The 13,646-nt window shown below is 35.6% G+C and overlaps 1 protein-coding gene and 1 long non-coding RNA gene across 2 annotated transcripts; both read right to left on the bottom strand.

The window, feature by feature from the left end:
* Nucleotides 1-81: 81 nt before the first annotated feature.
* On the bottom strand, nucleotides 82-4,745 carry LOC105736152 (uncharacterized). Its single transcript, XM_086907233.1, has 3 exons — nucleotides 1,762-4,745; nucleotides 1,434-1,632; nucleotides 82-846 (listed from the first exon to the last, which is right to left on the bottom strand). Exons 1-3 carry the CDS (start codon nucleotides 1,877-1,879, stop codon nucleotides 807-809), a joined length of 357 nt encoding a protein of 118 aa, XP_086763359.1. The 5' UTR covers nucleotides 1,880-4,745; the 3' UTR covers nucleotides 82-806.
* Nucleotides 4,746-8,948: 4,203 nt separating this feature from the next.
* Nucleotides 8,949-13,232, bottom strand: LOC147658818 (uncharacterized). Its single transcript, XR_015291803.1, has 2 exons — nucleotides 12,759-13,232; nucleotides 8,949-11,369 (listed from the first exon to the last, which is right to left on the bottom strand). It is a non-coding gene; the product is annotated as an uncharacterized LOC147658818 (long non-coding RNA).
* Between the last annotated feature and the right edge of the window lie 414 nt (nucleotides 13,233-13,646).

Below are 13,646 nucleotides of genomic sequence, written 5' to 3'. Positions count from 1 at the left end.
CAAACAATCGGCCACGACAGACGTTTCTGGCTTGAGAAATTTTTTTTTTTTTTTTAGTTAACTCGTTGTTAGTCGCAAGAATTAACGATTCGTTTCATTTATTTGCGACGAGACTCTCAAATGTTCAAGTGTTCCCGTTACATAAGGCAAAAAGAAACATTTTATGTTATATATATATTTTATGCGAACGTTATTCAGCGTGAACAGATATAAAATTTTCGAGCAACTATGGGAATGAGTCGAAAGAAATTTTAGCGTAGCGAGCATGCGGCTGTTTTAAAAACCATTACATCGATGTGGCGAATTGGTGAAGAAATACTTTTATGTATTTTCGTTTATTGCTTAATTCGTTTTCATTCTTTTTTTATTCCGCTCTAATTACTAGAACTCTAGTATCCTATCGAAACGCTTTTACTAGCAATTGCATGTATTCGATATATAATGTCTTCTTAAGTTTTTTTAAACGCTTTCAAAATATATAACTTTCCACTTGACTCTTCTCAGTTTTAGTTTTTTCGTTCCAAATTAATCGCGCAAAATATTTTCAAGGTTTTTACACTACTAACAATAAATTATTCGACTCGAACGAGAGAATATCATCTTCCTTCAAATGTTCTTAATTAGGTGAATTAATCAATCATCAGTGATCGACGTAATTATGGATCGATTTGTGATGCTTCGTGAGATGGTGTTTGTGCTTAAATCTTCTCCCGCAGACTTTGCAACAGAATCGTGGCTCGATACCGCATTCCATGCGCTTGTGCAAGTTCAATGACTCTTTCCACTTATACGTTTTTCCGCAGTTGTTACACAGATAGCTCGAACGAAACACAAAAATTGGTAAACCTGAAATCACAAAAAGATACACTTTTATTAGCATTAAGAATCAGACGCGATTAATTCGACGATCACAAGATATACACTTTTCACGTCTCTTTTTAGAAAAAAAAATTAAAGATGCGCGGAATTTTATTAAGGATCAAAAGTTCGAAATGAGTGGGAAAAATTCGGGCGAGATCGAGCAAGATCTCTCTCGCTACTCGGTATCCAACGGACTCGTCCGATCTCTGCCGAACCGACCCGAAGTTGAATTACCAGGGCGTCGGTCCGAACTTTCCCGACGCATCCCGAACCCGCGCATATCTACGAAAAATTATTTCTTTAACTTGAAGTTGTCGTGTGACGAAACAATGTCTTTTATTATAAAATTCAATATCGTTTACACATGATTCTATTGATAATATTGTCTTATAGGAACAAGTGGCGAAAATGAATCTAATCTTTGTAATAATTACAAATGACAAACCGGTCAAGAAGATATTGTATTACAGAGAATTTTTATTGCTTGTTTTCATTTATTCCTTTCCTGCTCAATCGCGCTTTCACGATGAAAGTGAAGGGGAAAGATTGGAATGTATTATTATTCGTTTAACCAAGATGTTTTCAATTGATCGCAATGATGACGCCTCTTCAAATGTTCTTTCAAATGATGTTTATGCTTGAATCTTCTACCGCAAAAGATGCAGGCAAATCGAGGCTCGATTCCACATTCTAGTCGACGATGCTGCTGCAACGACTCCCTCCATTTATACGTCTTTCCACATTTGTCGCAGACAAATTGTTTAGGGAGTCCTAAAAATTAATCATACAAGCAATTTGTACTCTCATTCCAATTAATCTATCAAATGGTATATTCAGAAAGTGAAAATTTTTTGAATATATTTGAAAAGTATATCACAAAAATATATTTGAAAATAATACTGGAAACATTATGGTTATGCGCTTGCGAATCCTGTAGAAACCATCGATCTTCTTTTCCTTTTTTTGAAAGTCTTTTCGCTGTTTTTTTTTTTTTTTTTTTTTTGAAAACGATATTCATCGTAACTAACTCGTTTTTTTGTACGCGTTTCTTTATCTTATTTATTGATCAAATTTTACATAACATACATAAATACAATTTCATGTATAAAATGTACATCTTTAAGCAAATGGAACGCACGAAAGTACAAGCAAAATTTTCTTCGACACGTTCAGGATGGTTTATTCAATGTTTTTATAATGTTTTTATAATTAACATTAAAACAAGAATACACATTTGAGCACAAATCCACACGATATAAATGTGGATTTTTATGAATCTATTGTTTAAAAAATAGCGATCAAAAAATATGCCGTCCTGATCGTGTAATCGTTGTAGCACATGACACGTGTTATCATACGTATAACATAGTAGAACCTCGTTATAATAAATATATATACAATCATTTATACCTTCCATATATATCTTTTGACTTTTTAATTAATAATTATTTACACAATGATATGAATGAATTTAAAAATAAATATTTACAAATCAGATCTAACTTTAATTCGCTATCTCAGCTATTTAATTAATTTTCAAACAATCTAATAATAGACGAAGGTAATTAACGAATCTTTAATTATCAGCCCTCACAACTTCCTATTATCTTCCTATCATCGAATCGAATCGATATTCGAAATAAATTCGAGGTTCTACTACCAACACGAGAAATCAAGCAAGCAATTATGAAGAAACTATATTTTCCTCGCGACACAGTTTTCGTCACCACGATATTCACGACACCATATTTATTACGCGCTGCCATCTGTCGATCCAAGATAAAAGTTTTTCCCATTAGGAATAACCCAATGATGAACGTTGATCAAGTGTTTCTTCAACATCCATTTGTGGCGGATTTTCGTCCCGCACACTGGACAAGAGTGTTGCGGGTCCTTGCCGCATTCTTCTTTCTCGTGCCTAATCAGAGACTGCATCCATCTGTACTCCTTGCCACAATTCGAACAGAAGTGTCTCCCAAGTCTCTTGTAATAGTCTGAACCGCAGTAAGCTGAAAGAACAATGCAGTTTCTGTAATTGCGTTCAGTTTTTCATTCGAATAACTTCTTAGCGTTTGCTATCACGTATATCCGCTCCTTTAAATGCAAAAAGAGAAAAATAAAATAAATAAAAAAAAAATATATATATATATATAAAAATAAATTTGTATACAAGATGCTGCTGGATGAAGATAGAAAATTTAAAACGATTCTTGAGATTGAGACAAGTACTTTACGAAAGTTTGTTACGCAAAACAACTTGTTGTGTTCAAGTTTGTTTTTCAAGTTATATATACGCAATTATTTTTACACTATGGAGAAACAGAGATAGAATTTATAACTTGATAAACAAATTTGCATAATCAATTTTCGTCTTTGTTCTCTAACCTCCAGAATTATTCTTTAAATTTTGCTTCGTTTATATTCTTTATATAATTACGACCTATTACGAGCGCAATAATTCAAAACACAGCTTTGACTTTCGATTGAAAAAACGCTTTATTTAAATTGCGAGGTTTTATTTTTTAAATCGTTCCATCTCATTTTCTTTGCTTTGATTAAAAATTCAACGCGTTCAAATGGCGAAATGTTGAATCGTTATATCAATTGTTGGGATGCATTCAACCGGGTATTCCATTCCATTGCATTATAGCCAGTTTTCCATTATTAATTCTAATTTATTTTTAATCTTTTATTTTTTTATTTTCAGAAATATTGACGTATACGTTCTTTTTTTTTTTTTTTTTTCTTTTTTTTCATTTTTTTATTTTCGATATCCGTTTCCACGAATCATTCGCACCACATAATATCATTTATTCATGCGAGAGCAAACGTATCATCGCTAGCTAGCATTTACGCCGTATTTACAGTGTCGCACATTTCTCGAAATTTGACAGTTTGAGTCTTATATAAAACGTGTTGTGTTCTCGAAACACGTAGAACACACACACACACACACACACACACACATATATATAATATATATATAAAAATTTCTATATACATATTCTAAACGTATAAAAAGTGTTAAACGTTACGTTAGAAAAGTTACGGTTACAATGTGCGAACACGACGACTCGATGATCCAAAACATAAATTATACAGGACATTTGATTTTATATATAATTAACAAATTATATATAACATTTATTACGAATTATCTCTCGAGATAATTGGTATCGTATTTAGATAATTCAATAATCCAAATTCACAATTCGAAAAATCAAATCAAAAAAAATTTCTTTTATATATATATATATATATGTATATATATTACAGCGATGCAATGACATTTTTGATGCAACAACGGTATCAGTCTTATGTATATAAACAAATCGATAATTGCGTTTCCACAATCGATCGAGACACGTTAACACAGACGACGAAACGCATCTCTTCTCATCTCTTCTCGTATATAGGAATGTTTGAAAAAAAAAGAAACGATTCTTTCGAAGCGATTGGACTTTTTTTCCAGAAAAAAAAAAAAGAAAAGAATCACGACGATCGATAAAAAATATCGATCTCCTAGCAAAAAAAAAAAAAAAAAAGAAAAACGGACAAAGCTTGATCGAAGTATCTCTCTCTTTCTTGGAAAAGGAACACAAAGCTCGAACGTTCTCGACGGAATAGTTTAGGAAGCGTATCATATTTTATATTATTCATTCGCGTATTCATTCATTCCGCTTTGTGAACGTTGTTCTCGTGGCGCAACAGATAATCCCTGCGTTTGAATTTTCTACCGCACAGGGTACACTTATGCCTTGGCAACTTCCCGCAGCCCTCCCGAAGGTGTCTCGTCAAGGAGTCGGTCCATGTGTAACGTTTCCCGCATTTGTAACAGGTGAACGGCGCGTCGTAGTTGACGCGATTGTGGTCCCTCTTCGAGTCTGAAACAGATGACAAAGGGAAACGAGAGATTAACGAGATTAACAAGAGTCGCCGGTAATCCTTGATCCCCGAGCACGGGTAGTGAATCGTCTTTTTGTTTCGTTTTGTTTCGTTTTATTTTATTCTTTCTTTTTCTTTTTTTTCTTTCTTTTTTTTTTTTTCACGTTGAAAGAGTTCCAACAGACAGGCATGTTTGCAACGAGGAAGGAAGACGCTTCGTTAAGGATTCGACGAACTCGAAGGGGGATCGAGGAGGAGAGAGAGTCGAAGAAATATCAGCCGAGTTTAATACATTCTTCTTTATTGTTTCCAATTAAGTGAACCAGTCTATGCTACTTGCCAGACAACGAATATATCTCGCAATTAATTAGGTTAATCGGCGAGTTGGAGCGAGGGTCTAATTAAGACCCTTTCCACGTGCAGAACCATGTCGCAGAATTTATTATAATCGAGCCTTCTGGGACGTTCTCCTAAGGATCTGTGTTCCGATGTTTCGTCAGGATTGCGGCTACACCTCTTCAAAGGAAGGAACATCGATGAAAGGATCCTCGAAAAAATTCGGAGAATTTTTGTTAAATTCGATCCACGAATTTCTAAAAAGTGATCTCTAAATTGGATTTAATAGAGATTCAAAGTATCCTTTTTTTTTTTTTTTTTGTAAATTTAAGGAATCCAATCAGCAAGACGAAGAATCTTCCGATTCGTCTCTGAGTTAATCGCTTTGTTCACCGATTTGTGGAATTTCGTATCGATTTCTGACGAAAGTGGCCGCAATACTGGCCGAAGCATCGCGTGAGAGACTTCGATTTTTCGAGCAACGAGATTACCGATGATATTCAACGAAGATTAAACGCCTCCAAAAAAAGGAAAAAAAAAAAAAAAAAAAAAAAGAATCGTTTCCTTTCGAACGAGGAAAACTCAATGGAATTTCCTCAAATGGGACGTGAGCACCTGCTTGTGACGAAATTTTCTCCCGCACACCGAACACGTGTACTTGGGCTCCACGCCGCACTCGTATTTCAAGTGTTTGTTCAACGAATCCCGCCAACGATACTGCCTCCCGCAATTTTTGCATTTCGCCCTTTGCTGCTTGCCGCACTCCTCCCTCAAGTGCCGATGGTAAGAGGACTTCCACGAATAGGATTTACCGCACATCCCGCACTGGTAGAGCGCGTAGTTCCCCTTGTTGTCGCGTCTTATCATCCTGGCCCATCCTGAAATCGTAATTCGCCCGTTAGATCCATCGATCGCCTCTTCCAAAAAAAAAAAAAAAAAAAAAAAACGATGATCGTCACGTCCTCCTGCCCTACTAATCGCGGTGCCTAATCGATCTCGTCTGTCCAACACGTTGTATACGGATTATACAACATGTTCCGTTTAAACAATGTCGAAATTAATATCGAATTCGAAATTAGTCGATCGTGGATTAGGGGATCGAATGGAAAGAATTTTCGATTTTTAACTAACCGATCTGAAACTGATTTGTTCAGCGTCGTCGTCGTCGTCGTCGTGTTCGAAAGAACAGAGAGGGGGGGGGGGATCGATTTAAACGAGACATCTTGTACAACTTCTGTTAAGCAAGAAGCGGTTATACAGGGTACATTGAGTAAAAAATATAGCGATCGAGCCAAGTGCTAATTATAAAAAGAAATACGGAGAATCGTGTCTTTTTTTTATTTTGCGGTGTTGTACAGAGTTAGGTCGGGGCCTTGCCTGAACGATGATGGGTGGAAGGATGGAAGGATCATTGATATTGTGCGAATCAGACCTTCAGATCAATCTTCCACTTCTCTCGATCGTCCGAGGAACAACCCGATTTTGGAACAATCTGATTCCTCGAGAGCTTGAGGATCAAACCTGAAATCAAGATCAAAAAGTTGATTATATGCCGATAATTATTTCCCAGTAAGTCAAATCTTCCATGCTGGATCTGAAATGTTATATAGGTTTTTTTTTTCTACTCGATGTACAACGCGATACCCGATGAAAGAAAAATTACGTTAATCCCTTGTCCTACAACAACGAGTGAGACTCGTGGTAAGAAATTTGAGCTAAAAAGTTATAAACACGAGTCTGACTCGTGGTACTTCGTTCGGACCAAATGTAAACAATACGAGCCTGACTCGTGGCTATTTCATTGGAACCAAACGTAAACAACACGAGGTTGACTCGTGGCTATTTCATTGGAATCGAATGTAAGGACAAGAGGTTAACGATAATTCGCAAAAGAGAGAAAAAAAAGGAACTGAAAACGATCAAAACGCCTCTTCTTGTAAACTAATGAACAAAGAAGGGTCTGAAAAAAAAAAATAAGTGGAAAGAAAATAAATAGGATCGCTCGATGACGAAGTTTGGCTCGACGAAGGAAATAATGATTTGTGACGTGGAGATCATCTTCCATGATGATCGGATATATTCTTCTTCGTTTTTTCTTCTTCGTCTTCGACGGATGTCGCATCTTCGAATAATTTCGAAGATGTTGAATCTTCGGGTGGTATGCAAAGTGATTTTGGAGAAATTCGAAAAATCTAAAAGACATGATTTACCCTTGCAATCGTGTACTTCGATATTTATAATAAAATTATAATAAACTATGATAACAATACACGTTGCGAAACTAGTGTATACGTATTATAACCAAGGCCTCGGGCAAACATTGTTGTCACGAATTTTTCTTTTCAAATGCCGTACAATAATTGTTCAACGTATCACAGAACATTTTTCTTTTTTTTTTTTTTTCTTTTCATAGAATGAAATATATATATGTGTATGTGTATATATATATATATTTTTTCTTTCTTAAAATTAATTTAACGTCGCACTTTCTTCGAAGCTGAATTCGCATTCATTGCTCGCTTGTTAAAACAATTTGATTCGTATTATTATATATATATATAAATCCGATAAATCGAATTTTTCTCGCTCCTTTCTCTTGTATCGATAAAGAGAGCGTTAAAATTGGCAAAAGGCGCCGCAAATACCAAAAAAAAAAAAAAAAAAATAAAGTACAATTTCGAAACAAAAACAAGAAAATTTCGTGTAAGATCGCATTAAATTTTCGAACCTTGCACGCGCCAACCTTGTCTATTAATTACTTGCTATTTAATTGTATGTATTCGATTCACTTGATAAATGTAACATAGTTGCATTAAAAAAAAAAGAGAGAGAGAGAGAGAGAGAGAGAGAGGGAAAAAAAAATAAAAAAATAATTAGATAAATGTTGCACGAAGCTATACGCTCACGTAAGAAATAACGTGATACGAGTATCGCAGGGAAATTCTATTCTCTTCTTCTCTGAAGTGAAAAAATGGTGAAGAACTAGTAGTTGGAGAGGACAGAGAGATAGGTGGATAGATTCTTGAGCGATGATAAGGGGAGAAGGGAGAAGGGAGAGGGGAGAGGGTGGGGAGGAGAGGTTTGTTTGTTTGTTGGATTGTTGCAGTGATCGTTCACGATCCTAGAAGGAAAATATGGCCGTGTATCTTCGAGTTGTGCCGTTGAAAGTTGCCCTTCTGCTTGAATCCCTTGTTGCAAGTTCGGCAGATGAACTGAGGCAGTTTGCCACACTCGACGATCTGGTGGCGTGTCAGGCTGCTCTTGTTCTTGTACGCCCTATCGCACTTGTCGCATGGAAACGGTTTCGGTGATGAATATCTGTTTCTCGAGCAAGAACCTGCAATTTAGAGGTCGAAATATCTCAATTATTCGATCTAATCTTCGTCGTAAGCAAAAATTTAAAAGCACTTTTTACCCTTAAAATTCATCTTCAATGATGCGTAGTGTGTTATTTAAATAGCCCATTTCCTCCCCCTCATTCACGCTATTTCTCATACATATTCTCTTTCTCTCTCTTCTCTCTCTCTCTCTCTCTCTCTCTCTCTCTGTCTCTCTGTTTCTCTCTGTCTCTCTTTCTCTCTCTCACTCTTTCTTTCTTTCTTTCATCGTGTTTGTTAATTTATCGATAGACTTCTGATATTATATAGAAAGTGAAAGTTTTATATATATATTTGTATATGTATATTTATAGGTTTTTAAGCAAAATATGCGAGAAACGAGGAAAAATACATTTCGAATATTAGAGAGAAATATTGAACTTTAATAAAAAATGAGGTTTAATAAAAAAAGATTGATAGCTGCGCATTTTTAGGTGATGATCAGGTGTGAAGCAAAATATAATAAGTTATTTATAGAATCTATGATGATTTTTACGTTCTTAAGAAAGTTTTATTTTCTATTTCAATTAATCAGAGATTCGGAAACATATTCAAATCGTACAAATTTTAGAAATTAAATATATAAAATGATTATATGAATTCAAAGAATGGGAACATAATTTATAATGATCGAAGCATCGAATTATTAATTAAATTCTGCTTTTGATTTTCTTCCAGATGTAACAGATGTGACGGATGAATCTTCTATGCGTATCTTCTTTAGCAGAGAAATCTTCTTAAAAGAATTTTTTCTATCTTCAGTGTTGCGCTCTGTAATAGAAGAGACAGATAAAAATAAAGGCGATCAATTATTTCTCAACAACTGTTTCAATCCTGTTTCAAAGAAACGATAAATAAAAATTAAACGAACGTTTAAATGCAATAGAAGTATAAATTTCATATTTGTAATTTGAAATTATTGTCGAATAAATTTATTAAAGAAAGCTTATCATAGTCGAGTTCCATAGTCGTATCGATGTTGTACGAAGAATAAACCTGAAATCAAAATTAATAGAAATTAATAGAATCGTTTCGCGTTAAAAATGCTGCTCTTAAACGCTCGATTATTTTTTAAAAGTACACATCTCGCATCAGCGAATCAACAAGTGATGTTAGAGACGTCATAAAACTTTATTTTGCAATATTACATCGTTTCCATGGCAACAGAATTTTCATAGAGACACTTAAATTTCCCGCTACTGGAAGACGTGATGGCGGCCCCGCTCAGAGGAGACATTCGATGAATCGCGGCCATATGTTTAACCAAATGATGCTTGTGCATGAATCGGTATCCGCAAACCTCGCAACTGAACTGCGGTAATTTTCCGCATTCCACGCGCTTGTGCTTAAGCAGAGACTCCTTCCACTTGTACGATTTCCCACAAGACTCGCAGAAAAATCTCGTTTCGTTACATTGCTTCGCGTTTTCCTTCCCTTGACGCGTTCTCGATCGTTGTCGATTATGCGCCAGTTGTTGCCACATTGATTCTGGAAAATTATGCAAGCAGACGATAATGGAGCGATTAATTGAAATAATTATTTAGTTTCGGGAATGATATCGAGTGTGAATCTGAGTATTTGTAAAAAAAAAAAAAAAAATGAATGTACTAATAATAATATACTGTCTATATTTGTCGTAAAGTTTTGGTTTTCTTTTTGAGTAAATGTAACTCGAAGGATCGTTGAAAAACGAATCGTACGGGAAAAATCCATATTTTCTGATTTATTTCGAAATAGTAACGAGGATATTCTTGATAAATAAATTACAAAAATAACAAATCCCCATATTTTCAACGGGGAGCAAGATCGACGTGGAACATCTTGAGAAAGTCAGAGTTTCTCATATCTTTGAGGCGGCAACTCGCCAAATGCTGCGTCACGTGATGCCTGTGTTTAAACATTTTCCCGCATTGCGGGCACGGCACGTTTGGCGTCTTTCCGCATTCGTACCGTAGATGTCGATCAAGCGAACTCTTTTGACTGTACACCTTGCCGCAATTACATACGTGCTTCTTCTGGTTATAAATCGAGGCCTGGTTTGGTAAGTTCTGGAATCCAAGCCTCGCGTCTTTCACGTGATACAGGCCCTTGTCATCTGAAATCAGAAATGCATCTTGTGTTAATTATTTTTTATGCTCCGTACGCGAGATTCGTCATTCGTTGCTCGTCAGAGGTCGGATTTAAAACACACTGATTCTTCTTTCTTCTTTCGATAAACTTTCTACGTAAATATGATGTGCGAGATCCGAAGATTATCGGAACTAATCGGAGAAGTTCGGATGAGATCGGGCGAGGTCGGACGAGATCGGGTGAGATCGACTGAGAATCACGACACTCACGCGAGATCTCGAAAGCTTCAACTAAACGTGGACGACGATGGAAATTAATATTAACTCGGTAATAATCGAAAGATTCGGCTCTCAAACCGATTCTATCCAATTATTATCGAATCCAGCCGAGTTAAACACGAATCGAAACTTCTGGGATTCTAAGAACGTCGAATTTTTTTGTATTATTCTGAAATTTAGATTCTCGTGTCATAGATCGTTCTTGCATATATCCCTTATATAAATACACGTGTATATATTTTTTTCACAAAATAATTATAATTATAAGCGAATAGAATCATATTGTTAAACGTTTATTAAATCTCTGGAGAGACAATCGTCGCAAATGTTATTTATGAAAAATACAATCCTTAACAATCTAATGAAATTTGATAAAACGATAATTCTTTTTCTCTTTAATGTTTACAATTTGACGATTTCACATGACGCGACCACAAATAAAGCTTGTCGGTTTTAAAGTTGCAGTTTTTACACTGATATCCCTGGCCACATTCACCACGTTGATGGCACACCAACGAGAACAGGTGCTTGAAGCGTCTGCCGCAGTAGCATTTCAGACGACCTGAAAAAAAAAGTGAAAAATGTGTCACTAGAAGGAAACGAATAGATTTCAAGATTTGTATTTCGTTTGCGAGAGACAGGGTTTCTCGTCGCCGAAATAGTAAAATGTGGATTCTTTTCCATTTCCATTTCTATTTCCAGTTCCATTTTCATTTCCACTTTAATTTCCGTTTCTATTTCCATTTTCATTCGATCGATAGTTTGAATAAAAAAAAAAAAATATTAGACTAACATTATTATGAAAGAAAGTTTACGATTATGATTCAGAGATGAGACAATCAGATGTTTGATTTTCACCATGTTAACACTCGTGTAACACCGAATGAGAATTTTTTTCAAGCGGAAGCAAAGCGAAAATATAACGAGATTCGAGGGGGTGGGCAAATCGTTGCTGAATAATTAAATTCTTTATTGTTCGTCGAGTATCCTCGCTAACACAATGGTTATCAGTGATACACTCACAATGGTAATTATATTTTTAAATTCGCAAAAAATCATAAACCATAAAGAATATATCGTATGTATATATATAACATTTGTATACGCAACATACGATTCCCGCTGAAGTCGCCTGAGCGTTATGTATTATACATATGTGTAGGTAATGCTTCGCACTTGTGACGTGAATGAACAATATTATGCGATTTGTTCTTTTTTTTTCACTTCATAATATTTTCTTTCTTCCTTCCTTTCTTTCTTTTTTTTTTCTTTCTTCTTTTTACCTTCTGCTCGTCACTATCATCCTCAGCATTGTTGAAAGCTCTCCACAAACAGAAAAAAAATGTGTGTCGAACGCTTACATGCTAATTATTATCTTCATCGATCTCCTTAAAAGCAAGAGGTATTTTCTTTTATTTGGGCTATAGCATTTAAGCTTTCAATTTTTCTGTCTCTCCTCGATTCTCGCTTGTCTCTCCCTTGTCTCTCGAAAAATCATCGATATTCCAGCCACGTACGAAAGCCAAACTGATCGGTCCTCATCATCGAGGGGAGCTACTTCGTTGAACTTCGTTAAAACGCTAATATTCGCTAATCATTTTATATTCCAATGTTTAAAATCGAACAATTTTTTTTTTTCTTTGGAAGAAGAAAAGTCGAATCAATTTGGCTTCTGAATAATTCGATTTCTCTTTTCATCGTATGCACGCATAAATTTTATTTACACGAATCATTCTACGTGATTACTGCTTGCGTGTATTCGCGTTTACAGGCATGGCTTATACATATCGGATATTTGCGCATATACGTTGTCACGCGCACGGGCGATTAACACGTTCGGGATGGAAATTCACTAAATTCTGTTCCACTTGCATCGCAACTACGCCGATCGATCGAATTCTCTCATCGTCAAAAATTCGATCCAAACTTAAATAAAACTTAATTATAATACCTCCTTCTTATACTCGCGTTATGAATCAGTTTTCTTCGTCAGTCGTGATGATCCTCAGAATTTGTTGCTCGCTCAACGATCGAGGAGCCACGTTAACCGTCGTCCCGTAACGTGTCGATCGCACGTGGCGCGCGTAACGTGATCGTTTTTAAAAATAATTCTATTATTTCCGCTCAGTGTGATCCGCCGACATGGATCGACTAATAAATCAAAATATCGCGTAATCAGCCTCGTTTATATATTGGCACAAATGTTGCTATGTCAACGGAAGTGTATGCCTATCCGGAAAGAGATATTTCGTCGGTATTACGTATGTATATACCTCGAGAGATATATAACCGACGATACATCCTTTCCCCAGCACCATATTTAAAATCGATCCTTTCATTCTTCCCTCTTTGTACACCGTCCTCTATCATCGTATTTTAAATTCAGAAACGGATCTACGCTATTTTCGCGTTATAAATAAATTGCGTCGCGCGCGCGTATGTGATACACGATTGCGTGTATATATATACACCGTGTATGTTGAACGTTCGTTTACAAACATACACCTCTCACCTTCCTACGATGTTTATTAATCAGTCTTTGCGCTTCTATTACGCTTTAATATTCGTATTTAATATGCGTGCAAAGATTTCAATGACGAACGAAAGATATAGCAAATTCTTTCTTTCTTTCCTTTTTTTTTTCTTTTTTTTTTTTTTTTTTTTCAATCACGTTAGACGCAGGCCTCGTCTTTTATTCGTCGCAACGATAAATCGTTTTCCCGTTTCTTTTTTTTTTTTTCTTGTCCCGATTAAATATTCTTTGGAAGACGACGAAGAAAGCAAAGTAAAATCTCTTTTCTTTTTTTTTCGAACTTTCTTCATACTTTGTCATGGATCT

Source organism: Apis florea, unplaced genomic scaffold, assembly GCF_048593485.1.
Source record: "Apis florea isolate Af1SG1 unplaced genomic scaffold, ASM4859348v1 contig_1615_pilon, whole genome shotgun sequence".
In the NCBI taxonomy this organism is placed as follows: domain Eukaryota; kingdom Metazoa; phylum Arthropoda; class Insecta; order Hymenoptera; family Apidae; genus Apis; species Apis florea.
Note: the sequence above shows the minus strand (reverse complement) of the source record. Positions and strands in the feature narration are given on the sequence as shown.